At 35.8% G+C, this 17,873-nt stretch overlaps 3 protein-coding genes across 3 annotated transcripts; 1 reads left to right on the top strand and 2 right to left on the bottom strand.

Annotated features, from left to right (window-relative positions):
* Positions 1-1,693: 1,693 nt before the first annotated feature.
* Positions 1,694-3,168, bottom strand: LOC139188076 (uncharacterized). Its single transcript, XM_070805136.1, has 2 exons — positions 3,081-3,168; positions 1,694-2,118 (listed from the first exon to the last, which is right to left on the bottom strand). The coding sequence occupies exons 1-2, from the start codon at positions 3,166-3,168 to the stop codon at positions 1,694-1,696; spliced, it is 513 nt and encodes a 170-aa protein (XP_070661237.1).
* A 2,090-nt stretch (positions 3,169-5,258) lies between these two features.
* On the bottom strand, positions 5,259-8,552 carry LOC103421747 (transcription factor bHLH57). Its single transcript, XM_070818249.1, has 5 exons — positions 7,962-8,552; positions 6,932-7,615; positions 6,200-6,682; positions 5,680-5,887; positions 5,259-5,448 (listed from the first exon to the last, which is right to left on the bottom strand). The coding sequence occupies exons 1-4, from the start codon at positions 7,995-7,997 to the stop codon at positions 5,801-5,803; spliced, it is 1,290 nt and encodes a 429-aa protein (XP_070674350.1). The 5' UTR covers positions 7,998-8,552; the 3' UTR covers positions 5,259-5,448; positions 5,680-5,800.
* A 4,372-nt stretch (positions 8,553-12,924) lies between these two features.
* On the top strand, positions 12,925-13,526 carry LOC139188059 (DNA repair endonuclease UVH1-like). Its single transcript, XM_070805090.1, has 2 exons — positions 12,925-13,341; positions 13,521-13,526. Exons 1-2 carry the CDS (start codon positions 12,925-12,927, stop codon positions 13,524-13,526), a joined length of 423 nt encoding a protein of 140 aa, XP_070661191.1.
* Positions 13,527-17,873: the final 4,347 nt, after the last annotated feature.

Below are 17,873 nucleotides of genomic sequence, written 5' to 3'. Positions count from 1 at the left end.
TAGTAAATAAGTAATTTGTCAGGAATGAAATGTAACATATATTTTGTTCTTAGTCGGGAATGAGATGTAACATATATCTTGTATTCTCATTCCTTATAAGTAAACATATTATGATTGACATTGTTGAAATGTATTAAACAGGTGATCATAGTGATTAATAATATATGGTCTACATTAATAACAATTTAATTTGATTAATGTTCTATCTCATTAAGGATATTACAATTTTCATTTATCTGTGGGAAATGTTAAGGATACTCTCTCAAAAGTGGAACTCTCCATGAATTCTTTGCAACTCATATTTTGGCACAATTTTCATGCCAACATTATAAAACATTGTGCCAAAAATACGAGGTGATGGAGAATCTATGCCTACTTTGGGAGAGTTTCCTTAGCATTTCTCTTGATCTATATATGGAATGCAAATCTCTACTAATTAATGAAACCCTCTTTGTAAACCAAAAGAGGGTGAAAAGACAAATTAGTCTTCTATCATACACAAAAAATGATGGGCAATAATGTAATTTCACATGTCCAAATTATACTTTTTTTATTGAAGCCTCACCTACAGTGATGTTAAAATACCTCCAATATTAAAATAAAATTTAAAATTTAAAAAAACCAAAAACAAAAACCTTCCACTCCCCCCACGTTCCCTCTCTCTCTCCTTCTCATTTTCTAAAAAAATATGTTCATACACACAAAGTGTGTAGGCAAATGCTAGTATAAAAAAACAGAATTTGTCTGTCTTCATGCTCATATTGTTGTCCCCAAAGAGAGACCATTAAAGTAAGAAATACCACAATCTCACTCCATACTTCTTCTACTTGCATATATTGAATTAAAATTTTCCAGTTCAATTCATATTTTTGGCATTCACTTGTATTATCTGAAAAACCAATTTCAACTTGATGTTTTACTTAGTTTCTCCATTTATTACTTAGTATGATCTTTTGGATGCCTTTCTTTCTCTCTTTTTTTCCTTTTGATTGCATGTCTTGGTTAGTTCCATTACTTGAAAATTTCAGTTGGCTAATCATGTTACTTAACCTAAATGTCAACTAAGATTAAGGAAATGATGAATAAATAAGATATTGGCTTCAAAGTTCAAAGAAAAAGGGAGGAAAAGAAGGAGGAGGATACTCTTCCCTCCTAATCTTTTCTCCTTCTCTTCCCTCCTCTCTTACTTGGAAGATTAGAGTTAAACTACGTTAATATCTTATATTAATTTTTTATAGAGACAATAAGACAAAAATCAAAGTGTGAGAGGAGGAGAGAAAATGAGATGAAAATAGGAGGAAAGAGAATCCTACTCTATAAAAGAAGGACAAAAAATTTAACCTGGATGGAAGACTAGATTGGGACTGGCATTTGGACTGGCCTTGGAGAAAGGCTGTTGAGAAGGAATAAGAAATGCAGAGACCAAAATTGACGACTAGGACTAGGGCTTGCAAATAGGGATATGTGCTGTAGCTTTTGCATGCCTGCCTTTACCCCTCTCCAGTCTTCATCCATATGATAATTTTCAGGCTACTTTAAATGGGATTTTTAATTTTCTGTATCTTGTTACCATTTGACTTTAAATTTTCCATTTCCTCCATCCTTTCAAGCCCATTCCTCTCTCAACAAAATCTTCTACCGCATCACATCCTCTGCCCGTCTCCCTTATTTTTTTAAACCAAAGGCAGAAATTTTATAAACGAATAGATAGGTTTACATCCTGAGCCAGAATATTAAACAGAAAATCAGGCCCAATATGGTCCCAAACAAAATCCTTTCCTTCTTGGAAAACATACTTGGCCACCGAGTGCGCCGCACGGTTACTTTCCCGAGAAACAAACTCGTAAGTTACCGACTCTAGTCCACGAGCTAGAGTCACGATGTCACCAAAAATACATTCCAAACTAAAGTCAGGAGTAGTCTCATTCCAAAGCATTTGGATTATGCTTTTAGCATCTGATTCGATGGCCACTGAATTGAAACCACAACGAACACAGAATTCCAAAGCAGTGCGGATTGCTAACATCTCAGCTGCTGCAGCACTACGGCATAGTCTCCCTCCCGAGCCCCGCGCCGCCTGCAGCAAGCCAGCAAAATCTCGAGCAACCCATCCCACACCTGCATATCATTTCATCATGCACCATTAGTTTTAATAAATCTTGAACCATATGCAGCACATCTTTACATACTGTAACAAGTACAACAAAAAGAGTTATAGCTAGGTAACTCGTTTGTGGATGCAAATTTCCATCTTCTTCTTCTTGGACAAAATTGCAACTAGAAAACAAATAGCACCTTAGGTCAAGGGCAAGAGCCTCACGCACCCACGATGAATGGGGGGCTTTGGCTGAAGAACCTCCGATGCCAAAGTTAGAATTTTGAGGGAAAAGTGTTTGGAGAATTTAGAGAATTTTGCAAGAGAGTTGGAATTGAGTTTTGGGGAAAATGAGGTAGTATTTATAGGGGTATGGCCATCCCCCTTGGGAAGATGGGGACTGACCACTTGGATGGTTTTTTGGGTGTGATTCATAATTTGTTAGCTAATTAATAAATTAATTGAGTAATAAATCAATTAATTAGCTAATTAATATAATTTGAAATGAATGATTTGGGGGTTACCTTATGAAGAAGATTTGATGGGGATGGACGAGATAGGTTTTGAATAATTACCTATTTTTGAGCGCTTTTGACCTTGATTGAGTCATGATTGTCCACTGCTCGCGCGTAAGAGTTCAGATATTACTCGAGGGTAATTTTGTCATTTTCACCCTAGAATCCACGTGTCATCTCTATATTTTTCTTGATTATTTTTTGCTCCATATCATTGATTCAGACCATTCATATTTGTAGAACTCATACAATAAAAATTATCAAAATCATTTATATGTCAACTTGTTATTCACATGAAACGAACTTAAGACCATTCACATATAATATAAGTATAAAAACAAAATTACTAGACTGTGTAATAGTAAGTGGCAAAACAAAGTTGAATAATGGAATTTTATGTTGTAATGTTCGACCACAAGCACCAGGTGCAATACATGTGGGGGTGGTACCACTTTCTCCGGCCACAATACATTTATCTTTAGCTATAATAGGTCGCATGAACTTATTAGGCAACAATAACTGTAAAAAGTTCTTTTCACAAGCTTCCAGAGGGCACATGGGAGTGAGCCAAATTCAGCTGCACATACTGCCAACTTAAGTTCACATTTCAAGTTTCTGTAGCCTAACCTCTCTCATCTTATGTCTTATATCTCAAGGGCTATTTTACTAACACAAATCCCTCAGGTTAGTTCCAACAGTAGTAAATAAAGTTTTGCTGGGTTTTGGACTATAGAATTGGGCAATTAGAAAGGTTTTTATCCTGTTTCAACTTTCAAATTTGACTCGCATTAGATTAGATTATCAATTCTTTCTACCATACAACAATATACTCATATTGCAGATCGAGCGGTCTCTTTCTACCATATAATACCAACAGGATCCTCTCGGGATCCTTTTTGGTGAGGATCCAAGGAATTCATGAATCGTGTCCGTTTATCGTATATTGTGCGGTCAATTTTTGTCAAGTACTGCTTGTGTTTAATTTTAAATAAAAATATTTAAAATAATTTCTGATCGCACGATGTACGATGAACATACATGATTTATGGATCTTCGAGATCCTCACAAAGAAGATCTAGCGAGAATCCGGATTCCATATAATAATCTACAGACATTGCAGATAAAGTGGTAAGTATCATTACATACTCTAAAAGGGATTTAGATAGATAAAGGGCTTGTTTGGTATTGTTGTGTTTTGAAAAAAAACTGCTTCTGGTGTGCTGTGAGAATAAATGGTTGTGAAATAAAACAATAGAGTGTTTGATAAATTTTTTTTGTAAAAGTTCTTTTAGCAAAAAAAGCAGTGTTAAAATGTTTGGTAAATTTTTTTGTAAAACTGCTTCGAATGTGTAAAATGACTAAAAAATATATGATGTTGAATATTATATAATAGTTTTTTTATCTTTTCTTTTATTATGACATTTATAAGATTTATATAAATTATTTATAAACAGTTGTGAACTTCGAAGAATATACTTTTACCTTTTTTTATTAAGATATTCTTAATTTTTTTATTCTATTCTTTTCTCTAAGAGTTGTTTCGTCTTTACCATGTCCCTATTTTATTTTTGTAGAACCCTTGTATATTCTATCTTCACTGCTCACTTCCTCTCTCCCCATTCTTTCTCTGTCTCTCTCTACTTGATCCTAAGGAAGGCTAGGTTGTGGGGAAAGGAAGGCTGGGTCACATCAACCGATTCGAGGAAGATGGATGAGCTTCGATTTCAGGACTTACCGTCGGTGTTAGCGGCAAAGATGTTAAGGCTTTCCGATTGAGATTTTGGATGTCAAGCAGAAGGGTGCAAATCTAGCATTCTTTATGCAACTCAGATTTTGACAAAGCCTAGAAATCCGAAGAAGAGGTCTCGAATTTCGACAAAACCCAGAAATCTGACGAACCCCCCGCCGCTCCTGTCCCAGAAATCCAAAGAAGCTCAAAGTTAGAGAGGACGGAAGAGAGACGTGGCAGGGTCGGCGACGAAGTCGACGGGTATAATGTATTATTTATTTAATTGCTAAAGGCCATTTTGGGTATTGGAAAATTTCATTAAAGGCCTCAGCACCTCTTGCAAAATCGGTTTGAGCAGAAGCTGGGCAAGCAAAAAAAGCTGGTTTTTCAAAGCTGGGTTTTGTAGCTTTGTGTTTTTGATTTTTTTTTTCACCCAAAATTATGAAAAAAAAAACTGAAGTTAAATGTTTACCAAACATAAAAATGTTCCTAACTTTTTTTTATAACCAATTTTTTCAGAAACCTTAGTACCAAACCAGGACGAACTTATTCTTTATTGTATGGCTAGATTTTTCCTACAGTATTATCTCTGTAGGCCGAAAGAAAATTATAGACTTCAGAAACCCAAGAGGCAGGAAAAAGGTGTAGGGTTAAGGACATGCATAAAGCATATACAATGATGAAGCACCCCAGATACACATAGGCCTCCCAAAGTCAAATATAGAAAGAGAAGCCTCCATTTCAAAGTTTGTAATGATGGGATCGAGATATTCAATATGAAGTGGACCCCAAAATCCTCCAAAAATAAAATAAAAATTAAGAATAATACTAAAAAGATTAAAATTTTAAACTAAATTCACAAATTAATTTTGATTTCAAATTTTGGTCTCCTTAATATTGCTAAAAAATAACTAAAGCATCACAAAATAGGTCATATTCTTCTAATTAATTAAATAAACATGAATTTTTTTTTTTTTGACAAAACAAAAAAGATAATTTAAGAAACAATCAGTAAACATAATCTGCCTTGTCACACACAACACCCTCACAAGTCACAAATTTACATTCTAGGAGGTGGAAGCAATGTAAAAGCATAGGTGCCATTTTTTCTACTCCCCCATCTTCCAAATGGACAAGGATTGTCTGCCCTCCTAGTTGTGGTACCCTTCCATGCCCTCCTATTTTGTGCGGTCACGGTTAAGCCACGTTAATATTTTATATTTTTATTGTTTTTTGTCTTATTATCTCATTAAAAAATTAATATAAAATATTGACGTGGCTTAACCGTGATCGCACAAAATAGGAGGGCATGGAAGGGCACCACAACTAGGAGGGCAGACAATCCTTATCCCTTCCAAATATCTCGAAAGAGTGAAAGACCTTACATTTCTCCCTACTCTGTCTAAGAACTGAAATGAAAGTTAGCTGCTTTCTGGAGCATCCTCTGACTCACTGAACAAATCAACTGCTACCATTGATGAAGCTGAATATTTGATGTACTGCTTTTGCAATTTCATCTGCTGATCCTAAATTACAACCTTCTTCTATCTGCATTTATACCAAATTCAAATTCTTCAAACCCATTATACTGTGAAAATTTAGAATAATTGTATTCTTGACTTTCTACCGAAAAAAAAAAAATCTCAAAATACTAAAAAAAAACTTTATACTGTTATATTATATTACACACCTTCCCAAGAAGGAGGGAAAGAGCAGTGAAAAAAAAAGTAGCATATATGCTTAGCCTGCTAGATAGCTAAGGTAGCTTGAGATGCAAGTCAGAATGTTTGACTATGAAAAAAACCAAACAGATAAGACAGAATGGAAAAATATATAGATAAATAAGGAATTAATATATACCTCGAGATTGAAAGAGTAAAGAACAGTGTCTTGTGAAGATGTAATGTTGAGGTGCAAAACAGTTAGCCTAAGATCTTCCAGTGCAACAATGGCATCCATCAGCTGTCCAGCTCTCCTTTGGCACTTCACCTTTAAGTTGACATGGGATTGGATCACAGTGACATCTATGTCTGCAGCCTCAGACTTGTTCTGAGCAGTGCCTTCATCGTCGAAGGTGGCGGTAGTGCTTTCTTGATCATGAGACCCAATTCTGCATTGGGAGAGACTCATGAACATTCCATTGGATGGCATTGCCATGCTGCAGGGAGAAGAGGAGGATGCTGATGAGGAGCTGAAAGAGCTGTTGTTGTCACCAATATTGCTCATCCCTTGGATTTGATCAGCTGCTTTTCTCGTTCTCTTTTGGGCTTCAAGGGAATGAAGTAGCTGCTCCAATTCCTTCACAAAATCTATTGCACCCCCAACAATTGATGCTTGGTCACCCTTTTAACAAAAACAAAAAACTTATTTTAACTGACGAAAAAAAACTCATTACTTCAAGCTAATTAACTTGCGAAAAGGCCGTAGCGATTTTGGCACCCTCCTTTTAACCATCATAATCCAAATTGTATGGTTACAATTTTATTTGCAAGCTCCGAAAAGAGTGCAGAAGGCTAAAAGGGGAGTGTTAAAATCGCTAGCGCGTGTTCATAAAATTATAAGAAGATATAGATCGTGTGAATACGATTTTACCCTTTGAATGTAGGAAGTGGGCATGAGGGACCTGAGGACATTGAGATGGTCATTCATCTGGCGGCGGCGGTTGCGCTCCACCGCAATGTGGGTCATCCGCTGGCTCTCCACTTCTTCCTTGTTCTTGGTTGGCCTTGTTCTCTTCCGCTTTCTCCTCTCCCTGGTGGCCGGAGTAGATTTGGGTTGCTGGGTTTTCTCAGCACCATTTTGTACCTGAATCCAGGTAGGTGGTGGTGGAGACCCAGCAACTGAGCTGGGTTTTTCTTCCCCTTGGTTGCACTCAGAAATAGAATGGTGGAGATGAGAGTCTTTCCCTTCTGATTTAACAGGTGAATGTTGCAGCTCAACCATTGCATGGGTCACACAGCTCTCAAGCTCCAGAGCTTTCTGAATTGGGGTTTCCATTTCAGGCATGTAATTTTTATCCAACTCCCATGGTTTTTTGAAGTGTTGGAGTTTCAAAAGTGCTTGAAAGCTTGGCTCTTTCAATGGAAAATAAGGTGTGGTGGTGGTGGTGGAGGAATCAACACTTTGTAGCATCTGGAGAAATGGCATTCTGTCATCCAAGCTTGGCAATGAGAGGTGGGGGTGGTCGGATTCTTCTTCCTCCTCAAATCTCAAGGTTTCTGTGGTGAAATTCAAACTTTGCTCGAACGGAAAATCCAAATGCTCACCAAAGAACTGCTGCAACACCATAACCCAAGAAATAATTTTAAAAATTATGTTGATAAAGAAAGAGAAAAAGGAGGAAAAAGGGAAGAGCTTTACTGGGTTTCACACCTACCCTTTTCTAATAAAACAAAAGAATTCAACCTTCAAGTGGGAAATTTGGAATATAAAAGTAGAAGAAGGAGAAAAGAATGTAAAAGAGGAAATTTATAGTTTTTTTCCAGAAATAACACACATTGCATTGAATGCAAAAGCATTTTTGAGAGGAGTAAATGCAGTCCATTTCTTGATGCAAAAAAAGGGACTAATGAAAAATAAAGTTTATGTACAAATTGAGCAAAATAACAACACAAGAACATACACAGGGATTAATGGGTCCTTGAAGAAGCCTCTCCATTACAGGCTGCAGAGAGAGAGAGCAGCAGTTTGTTGGGTGTGCCTTAAATTTTCTTTCCTTCTCTCTCTAGAAATATATTACCCACATTCCATTGATGCTAACAGAACAATGGCAATAAATGTGAGAAGCCCCAATGAGAAGTGGAAGAAAAATGAGACCCCATGAATCCAACAACACCATAAATTATATTCCCTTGTTTTCTGATGGGAGTGAAAATATGCTCTTAAAATAGAACAATATTAAATGCTGAGCTGCTTTAGCCTTGAAGAACTAACTCAGTGAGGAGACCAGAAAGAACAGGTAGAGAGAGTACTTTGGCACAAATGTTTGAATAAATGGGCCTCCTCCTTCCAGTCCTCCTTCTCCTAGAGAGAGAGAGAGAGAGAGAGAGAGAGGTTAAAGAGGTGAGGTGAAGAAAATGGAGGGTGAAAAGTAACAAAGGGGATGAGGTAAGAAATGAGGGGTGGAAATACTCTCAAACTGATTGAGAAGATATGTTGGTGATGCTTAGATATACATGAAACTGAGAGAGTTGGTGAGACTGAGCAGAACAGAGAGAGAGAGAGAGAGAGAGAGAGAGAGAGAGAGAGAGAGAGAGAGGGCTAGGGTTGTCTGGTTTACAAGGTCCCAAACATTATTGGCGGTGGCAGTTTTGTCCAGCTGCGAGGACAAAGTTGTGGGGACTAGTCTCTCTCACACTCTCTTTCTCAGTGCAAACTGCACAGCAATGGGATGGAGGGGGGAGAGAGAGAGAGAGAGAGAGAGAGAGGTTTTGGAAAGTCCTACGGATTGAGTCACTTGTCTGATGATGGGTCCTTTCTCATTCCACACTTGTCCAGCCAACCCTGCAGCCCAACCCAACCCAACCAACCCAGAGTGAATTTATCCAAGATGTATCCCTTATTTACTTCTCTACCTGTATGGCTGTATACAGTATACATACCTAGACAAGATGAACAATTTACATAACACGAATTCATCGTAGCGTGGCGTCCTTTGCTAATGAAATAAAGACATATGGATAAAAGTAAACACATGTCTTTACTTCATTAGCATGTGATGCCACCATAACAGTGAACCCGCATCATATAAGTCATTCTCCCTAGACATAACAACGTGACATCCCTTTTCTCGTATTTGTGTCATGCTGATCACAAACAACAGTTTTAACTGGTCATCTAGACTCAAACCGTTAAGCTTGAAACGAAACCACTTGTGAATAATGGTTTGTTTAATGGGTGACCCGTGAACAAAAAAAAACTTGATTTTGGAATTCTAAAGGCTTAAAATATTGACAACAAAACAAAATACTAATGACAATGATATTATTTAGTATATAGTGTAATTATTGACACTTCAAAAAGTGTCAGTATATTTTTGTAAATTTGTCATCAGTTGTTCCCCTTTTAAAAAGAAGAGTATGTGATGATATTGTTAGATTGCAAATAACAAAATCTAATAATATGTACAATATCTCTACTAATTAATAAAATCTTATTGTCAACCAAAACCCTATGAAATTACAAGTTTAAACCTCTAATTAAAATAGAACATGAATAAGAAATATGAGGCAAAAATATAATTTCACACAACCAAATTTTACTTTTTTTTTCAAAGTCTCGCCTACATGTAATTCTAACATATCTCTAATTAAAAAATAAAAATAAAAAAAACTTCCCACTACCACATTCTCTATCACTCTCTTGAGTCTCTTTCTCTCTCCTTCTATTTCAAAAACAAAAATAAAAAATTTTCTCACACTTTTTTTGTGTGCCTATATGATATATTATAGGGGTCTTTTGATATGGGTCCAAAGTAACTAAAAATTGGACCTATTTCAAATTTTCCCAATATTTATTTATATTACTAAAAGTCACACTTGTAAGCTTTGTTTGAAAATAAAGTAACAATTCAATATATTTACATAAAAAAAAATAAAAAATAAACCAATCCAACTGTTATCAAACCGACCCGATAAGCCCAACACAAAAGAACAAATTTTCGTGTGAATTAGTGTTGTATTAACAAGTCATGTACAATTTCACCAAATCTATAAAGCCCCAATGAATTGCTGGTTATGGTTACAAATTTTATTTGAACTTCCGGTCCAACTGTTACCAAATCGACCCGATAACCCAACTCAAAATCACAAATTTCTGTGTGAATTGGTGTTGTGTGAACAGATCTTGTACAACTGTTAACAAACCGAACCAATAAGCTTGAGAGATTTTTTAGTGTGATCGGAGCACGAAGTGGTACACCACATGTTACTATACAAATCATGGGATATGTATGTTTAAAAATTAATAACTTAAACTATAAAATTTCTCACCATTTATATAATAACACAGGGTGGTCCGGTCACAATAAAAAACTTATCCTATAAGCCCAATCCGAAAGCGCAAATTTCCATGAGAATTGTGGTGTTTATGAGTTATGTACAATTTTCCCAGATCTATAAAATCCTTGTTGAACTGCAACTTTTGGTTGCAATTGAACTTCAAGTTGATCTAGTATTTTGTAAAGGAAAATGATTTTTACATTCTCCTTGTCCTCGTGCACTTAAACTTCTTTTTAGTGTTTAGATCAAACAAATCAAACAAAAATTAAGAGATAAAAACAATAAGAGTAGAGTAGAATGAGAAAATGAGAGTGAAAATTGCTACACTAGTAAAAACACTAGCAGGTTTGATTGAATATCTCAAATAAATGATTTGTTGATATATGCTTGCTAAAAGAATAGATGATTTACTAAAATTTAATATTAAATACTAACCCCCTTTGACATGAAATGAGCAAATGGAGGTGGATCTGCATCAAGATTTCGTATTTCCATCTTAATCACCGACCGTGAGAGGAGGGTTCTAGGTCCTAAGGGGAGAATGGTTGGTGAATGGGTGTCTTTAGAGGTTTAAATAAGATTGAGAAAGAAAAAAAAGTTGCTTGTTTTATTATGTTTCGTTTGGCATTGTTTTTTTCGCCTAAAAGATACTTTCCTTTAAAATTAAGCAATAAAATAAAACATTTTGATCCACAGAAATAAATAAATAGAACATTTTGATTAGTTTGAAAGCATTGTCCTCCTAACAACAGTTTTCACTATGCAACCTCTAGAATACTTATCAAGCTGCTTTTGTAAGAAGCAGAAATGAGTTCGTAATGAATTTTTTCACTTTCTGCAATACCTTATTAGTTGAAAATAACGTAGTGTACCCTTCTCTTGTGTTTCTCTCTCATATTATCTCCCAAATATGCATACTCTCCATCGAGAAACAAAACTCACCATCAATGGCATATCCAAGATTCTAATATCGGGTGATCCTAATATAAAAGCTCCGCAAAATAACATTGAAAAATTAAAAGATAAACTACCAACTTTTGATTCATAATATTTGTACAAACGACATTACACGACGATATTTCATACTCTAAATATGTGTTATGACAGTTTAATTAAAAATTGTCTCACTCACTTGACTTAATAGAAAGACTTGCTTTTAATTATTTTATTTTAAATGGTTTGGATCAAAACAACGTTGTTTTGGCCAAGTCCTTTGAAAAACAAAATAGTTTTTTCTCCTTCGTTAAACACTTTCAGAAACTGCACCTACTAGTCCGCCACTACACTTTTCTCCTCCACCACATATGCCCAAACTTGGGTGATCCTCAGAGGTCCTCACAACCACTTATCTAGTGCATCTGCCATTGATCACCACCTTCCCTCAAATGTGTCATCTTACAAAATAAATCACAACTTATATTAACTACTCACATTTATAATTCGTAAAAGGCATTTTGTGATAAAACCTCATACTAATTAAATTCCACAGGTGATTAAGTTGAGAACAATATCAGTATGATAGTAACTATAGTTTCCAAATTAAGACGCACTCAATGCCAATGGTAATATCTCTCTATGTCACACAAACATCTTGCAAATTGCAACTTGGTTCACAAAAGTACAAAAGTATGGCTAAACCCCCTTTTTCCCTCCATGTAGTGTCACAATTCACAAATGGAACAAAACAAAAACCCCATAATTGCTAATTTTCACATCCTATATAATTTTGTTGTATTTTGTTTTTTGGCTGGGGCCTTTGCCCACTAGCTTTGGGCATGTTTCACAATTAATATGTCGGGACCAAAATTTTGTCTCTTCGGGAGGTACTGAATCCTAGATTTGACGCATATATTTCCCCTTTAATCCTTCCATTTAATCAAATTTGTAATGTTGTAGCTTTGAGCATTTCCACTAAGAAGCATTGTCACAACACCACATTCTTGGGTGATTTAAATAAGATGGCAGATTTACAGGTATGGATCTACTTATTAATTGAACCCTCTGTATGTTTATATAAAAATAAAGAATTTAATTTTGAAATTTAAAGGAATGTATTCTCTTTATTTTTTTCAACTTTTGTTTTGCTTTGCATGTGTTTTTATTTTTTTAGGTATTGTGTTTTGGTTTTGTTAATTTTACATATGTAGCTTACTTTTGTTATCAATTTTGCCAAATTTAACTCAATTTCTATAACTATTGTTGTTTACATGCGTGTTCTGTGCCTAATTTAACTCAATTTCTATAACTACACATGTGTGTTATGTGCGGCTCCAGATTTGATGTCCCTTAAATTGTATCTCATTTATTTCTTCTTACTAATGTTTGACACATGTCCATTAACTTAACTTAAAACTCAACTCTATTAACTTTATTTATTTAACATTTAAATTTAAAAAAAAATCCAAAATAATAAAAAACGGTTGGGTTAACGAGATGAGCCTCCAAACAGTTGCATACGAACTCCGAGTTCGGAACTCCCCCGTGAGTCCGTGACCCTGAAAAACCATCTCAAAAACTTGGTTTTGGTCTCTCTCCACTCTCCGACTCTCTCTCTCTCTTTCTCTCTCTCTCTCTCTCTCTGCCGAAATGCTCCAATTCCACGAGCACATCATTACCGAACTCCTCGACGATCCTCAAAACGGCAGCGGCCTCGTCGTTCTCTCCTCCGGCCTCTTCCTCCCCAGACTCATCGCCGCCATCCTCCTCCTCCACACTCCTTCTCAGGGCACCATCCTCATCCTCTCCCCCCACCAACCTTTCTTCAAATCCCAACTCCTCCACCACTTCCACCCCAACCCCAACCCCGAAATCTCCGCCGACCTCCCCTCCCACTACCGCCACTCCCTATACACCTCCTCCAATGTCTTCTTCATCACTCCCCGCATCCTCATCGTCGACCTCCTTACCAGCAAATTACCCACCTCCCAAATCGCCGGAATCATCATCCCCACCGTCCATGCCCCCACCGAAACCTCCATCGAAGCATTTATCGTCCACAGAGAAGTTTGTTCACTTAACAACCACGTAAAAGAAAGTGAAGAATCCTATTTGGGTTTGCTCACCTCGTTAACCCAACCGTTTTTTATTATTTTGGATTTTTTTTTAAATTTAAAATGTTAAATAAATAAAGTTAACAGAGTTAAGTTTTAGATTAAGTTAAATAACATGTGTCAACATATTAGCAATGAGACACAAATAAGATGTAATTTAAAAAACAACAGATCTGGAGCCGTTCTGTGCACGTGTACTATAGTCTTTTCGAAGCTCATTGATAAGTTGGGGAGCCTACAATATCATGGTTTACTTGTAATTGTTACAAGTAATTAAGGCCCCGTTTGGGATTGAGGTGATTTTAAAAAAAGCCACTGTGAAAAAAAGCCGAGGGTCATTTTTGTGTTTGGTAAACTAAAAAAAAAGGGCTTATTTTGGAAGCTGCTGTGAGAATAAGCTGAAAATCAAAGGAAAAGCTGAAGCTGCTATTTGCTGCTTTTAAAAAAAGCCAGTTTTTTCAAAGCACACGGAGCTACAGTGCTCCTTTAATGAAAAGACACACTATCATCCTGCTTTTTTTTCCAAAAGCACTTTCACAAAAAAGTTTACCAAACACTCTACTGGCTTTATTTCACAGCCGCTTATTCTCACAGCACAGCCGCTTATTCTCACAGCAGCTTTTTTTCAAAGCACAGCAATACCAAACCAGCCCTAAGTGAGATGAAAATAAAAATCCTATAATGCCCATACACATGACACACATGGGGATGCAGAGTTATATGGATTTGTGAAACTGAACATTTGACCGAAATTGACAATAAGTAAAGCACAACGATAAAGCTAACCATTTTAATGGCTCGTTTGATAAGTATTCTTAAATTACTGAAAACATTTTTAGAGAAAATATTTTTAGGTTTCAAAAGCATTTAAATGCTTCATGTAAGAAGCAAGAACTTCAAGTACTTTTTCAAGATATTAACTTATGTTTTAACTAAAGATTGATTTAAAAAAGAAAAACAGTGTTTCTAAAAGTTCTTTTAGTCATTTAAAACCACTTTCCAATCCAACCCTAAAACCACACTACTCAAGTATAGGTTCTTAGACCTTTTCCTTTCTAAGAAAAACGTTGCTTTGTGTTTTTATTTCTTTCATCAACATGCAAAAAGTTTCAAATTCAAGATATTTTCACATATCAGAAGAGAAATACCAACCAATCAAAAGCCGATTTTTCATTTAAGACGGTTTTGCACCACTAGGCTCCCCTCATTGTTGGCCCCTTATGATAGTGTAGCATGCAATGCCAATCCATATGGCTTTGTTTGTTCAATATGAAGCTCCATCTCAGACATATAATTGCTTGTAGCTTGTGGTACATAGTGACTGAGCAATCTGTCATGGCTCTCAGGCCTAAGGTTTTCTAAATACGTTCCAAACTTTCTCTTCGTATAAACAAACATGGTCAAATTAATCACTGGCTAGCTAGCCATTAGGCCCCTTACATCTTCAAATCATTCAGTCACATGCATGCATACTTCTTTTCCAGTTTCTGCAGCATTACCTGACTCCAAGGCACACTACAGCACAAATGCCTCTCCCTTCCATTTGCTAAAAAAATCCCAACAAATGAAAATCGATAAGCATATGAAATATGAGGTCACACCTGTTCTCTAAGCATGTACTCTGTCCTATAAGGCGATTTTCTTTTGTAATATCATTTTTTCTTATCCTAGCTAAATTTTCTTTCTATTGGGTAAAGATCACGGATGTGATAGCCAACTTATTTGTACATTAATTCATACGAAGTAACTAATTAATCTAATTTAGCTCACTCAGATATTTTCCACTTCGTTTTGGATGGGAGTGTCTATTAAGATCTCTTTTAAGGCTTATGATATACATTAAAATCGTGAGAGATGGTATTAGAGCTAATTCTCTGGACGGTGCTAACGTCAAGTTTGGGAAGCAATGTAGCACAGGAAATTTGAATATTGATCAGGATATTAGGTATTTGAGGGAGAAAGATCGATTGTCGTATTTGAACGCCATTTTGTATATTTGTGATTAGATTGTTCGATGAGTCTACGATTGACTGATAAAGGGTTAAACCAGTTGAAGTAAGCTATATATATAGACACACACACACTAGTATCTTTAGAAAATATTATGCCTGTCCTCATGTGTTATTACATCTTCAAAGACAGGATATTGATGTGTACATATGCATAGAATGACAAATTCATTCCAGCAAATCCTCTATTTTTAAAAAATAAAAAATCCCAATTCGATTCATAAGATAAAGTCTATCTTATCCAACCCACACTGCCTCTATTCTCCTCACATTAGTTAATACTGCAGAACTTCAGCCACACAGCCAGAAGTATGCATGGTCGAACTCCTGAAAAATAGCATAATTCATTTTTTTATTTTTTTCTGTTTCAAGCTTGGCATTCCTGAACAAACAAATATACATATAAAAACACATTAATAAGTAGCAGCAAATATAAAATTATTAATTGAAGGAACAAAAAATTAGCATTTTCTCATCAGGATTTCAGAAACTGGTCGAAGAGTCTCCTGAACCCTAATACTTGGAAGTTGGAAATTAACCTTATCCCATCACTTACAACTTACAAGGTCAATCGTCTGAACGGCAGGTTTTGGCCCCTTTCTTTCTTGCAATTAACCATGCATCCCTCCAAAATTCCAAATCAATGCAATGTGGCAGCTGCATTCTTTCACACACACACACACACACACACATATATATAAACTGCCATTCCACTACTTGCACATAAAAGATATTGCATTGATTTGGACCTACAGCTCAGATGCTTAGTATAGCTAGTAAAATGAACATATAGGTTTGGCAAGAAAACGTTTTTCTTTCATATTATGTATTAATAAAAGATATTACCTTAAAAATCACAACTAATTACTCTTAAACAGTATGAAGGCTTAGTTCAAGGACGAGTAAGCTCACAGGAAAAATTATTCTTGTTCAGGATGCCAAAACAAAAACCTGTCACACAAAATGCAGGTACGTACTTGTTGATTAGGTTTAAGACCACAAGGCTAAATGTACACCCAGCGGCCGGCATAGTGTGTCCATCTTCAACGTGCCAGTGACTGAGTCTCTTCACATGCGCATATTCAGCATGCGTTAACCTGTTCAGTGTTCACCAGCTTGTTCTATACTAGCAGAGATACAAACAATTTATTTGGCATCAAGAAAGGGATCACAAGACGCAAGAACATAACTTGACCTTCAAGCTCGGATGCTGTCCCTTCAAGAGAGGGTACACACAGTTGTATGTATAGGGTGGTAAAATGTTTTTACCTTTTTCCTGCCACAACCTTTTGGTGCAAAGGAAATTGCTTTCTTAAATGTAGAAAACTATAAATATAATTTTATTATTTTCAATAATATTTCTACTTAAACAGTAATTATTTCATGTGTAAGACATTTTTTTTAGAAAATGTTTAAGACTCCCTTGATACATATTTTAATGTTAAAAACAAAAAAAAATTTAAGCAAAGGAAGCAATCAAGCAAAAATTGAACCCTAGTTTTCTCCAGATGAGCACAACTTTCCTCTTACAAAAAATCTGTTCAAGCCTTTTGTTTTGACGTGGGTCTACAAGTGACTATTGGGCCCATTTAGGACCTCCCAATTGCTTATCGAGGCCCATCTGTGTTTATTCTCCGTCTAGCGGTTTTTCTTTTCATAAATTTGGTATGAAAGGTTCGACCTTAGATATCTTTCCAATGTCAGAGAGAGATACTACTAAACTACAACCTAATTGATATATTTTCCAGCATCAGAGAAAAATATTACTAAACTAAGAGCTAGTTGATCTTCTATTTTTTTTTTTGGAAACAACTAGTTGATCTTCTATTTAGAGTTGGACACACAATATGATCATGGAATCCATATTGTAGTCTGTATATTCCAATGCTATGCGAATTGTCACTGACCAACCCAACTGTTGAACACATTCAATATTATCATGCATTATTTACTTAATATATTTGCCAATTGAAAGAGAATCCATTACTCCAATGTAATTCTTGTGACAGTGAAGACTCAGGGAAATGCTCATGAAACGAAACATGCATACATTGAATCTATCACTGGCGAAGCTACTAACAAGGTTGTCGTGGGTTGTAGCATAAGGAGAGTTTTAGTTATTTGAGGTTAAAAATACTAATCATTTTGGCTATTTTATTATTTTTAATAGTTATAGCCCACCAAATAAATAAATAAATAAAAAGACTACTTTTAGAAAAAAATAAGAGTTAATAAATGTTAAATAAAAGTTTACTTTGAATGAGGATCCTCTCCGATCCTCTTTGTGAGGATTCCGGGAATCCTCCAACAGGGTCGGCCCAAGCCCAATGCTGGCAGGGCGACCGTCTGGGGCCCAAAATAATTGGGGGCACCAAAATGATTAGGGCGACATATTTGTATATGTTTTCATAAGAGTATAAATTTATAAAATTTGTATATGTTATTTGAAATTAATGAAGAGGTCTTGGGTTCAAAA

The sequence above is a fragment of the Malus domestica genome, chromosome 01 (assembly GCF_042453785.1).
Source record: "Malus domestica chromosome 01, GDT2T_hap1".
Taxonomy (NCBI): domain Eukaryota; kingdom Viridiplantae; phylum Streptophyta; class Magnoliopsida; order Rosales; family Rosaceae; genus Malus; species Malus domestica.
The sequence above is the reverse complement of the archived record's forward strand: the minus strand, read 5'-3'. Positions and strand labels throughout refer to the sequence as shown.

Coding starts and splice junctions, on each gene's coding strand:
- LOC139188076 (XM_070805136.1), bottom strand. CDS start 3,168: ATGTGCCCTCTGGAAGCTTGTGAAAAGAACTTTTTACAGTTATTGTTG. Junction 2,119..3,080: donor TATTATAGCTAAAGATAAAT/GTATTGTGGCCG, acceptor AATGATATGCAG/GTGTGGGATGGGTTGCTCGA.
- LOC103421747 (XM_070818249.1), bottom strand. CDS start 7,997: ATGGAGAGGCTTCTTCAAGGACCCATTAATCCCTGT. Junction 7,616..7,961: donor AAGGACCCATTAATCCCTGT/GTATGTTCTTGT, acceptor ATGGTGTTGCAG/CAGTTCTTTGGTGAGCATTT. Junction 5,888..6,199: donor TTTACTCTTTCAATCTCGAG/GTATATATTAAT, acceptor GTATAAATGCAG/ATAGAAGAAGGTTGTAATTT.
- LOC139188059 (XM_070805090.1), top strand. CDS start 12,925: ATGCTCCAATTCCACGAGCACATCATTACCGAACTCCTCGACGATCCT.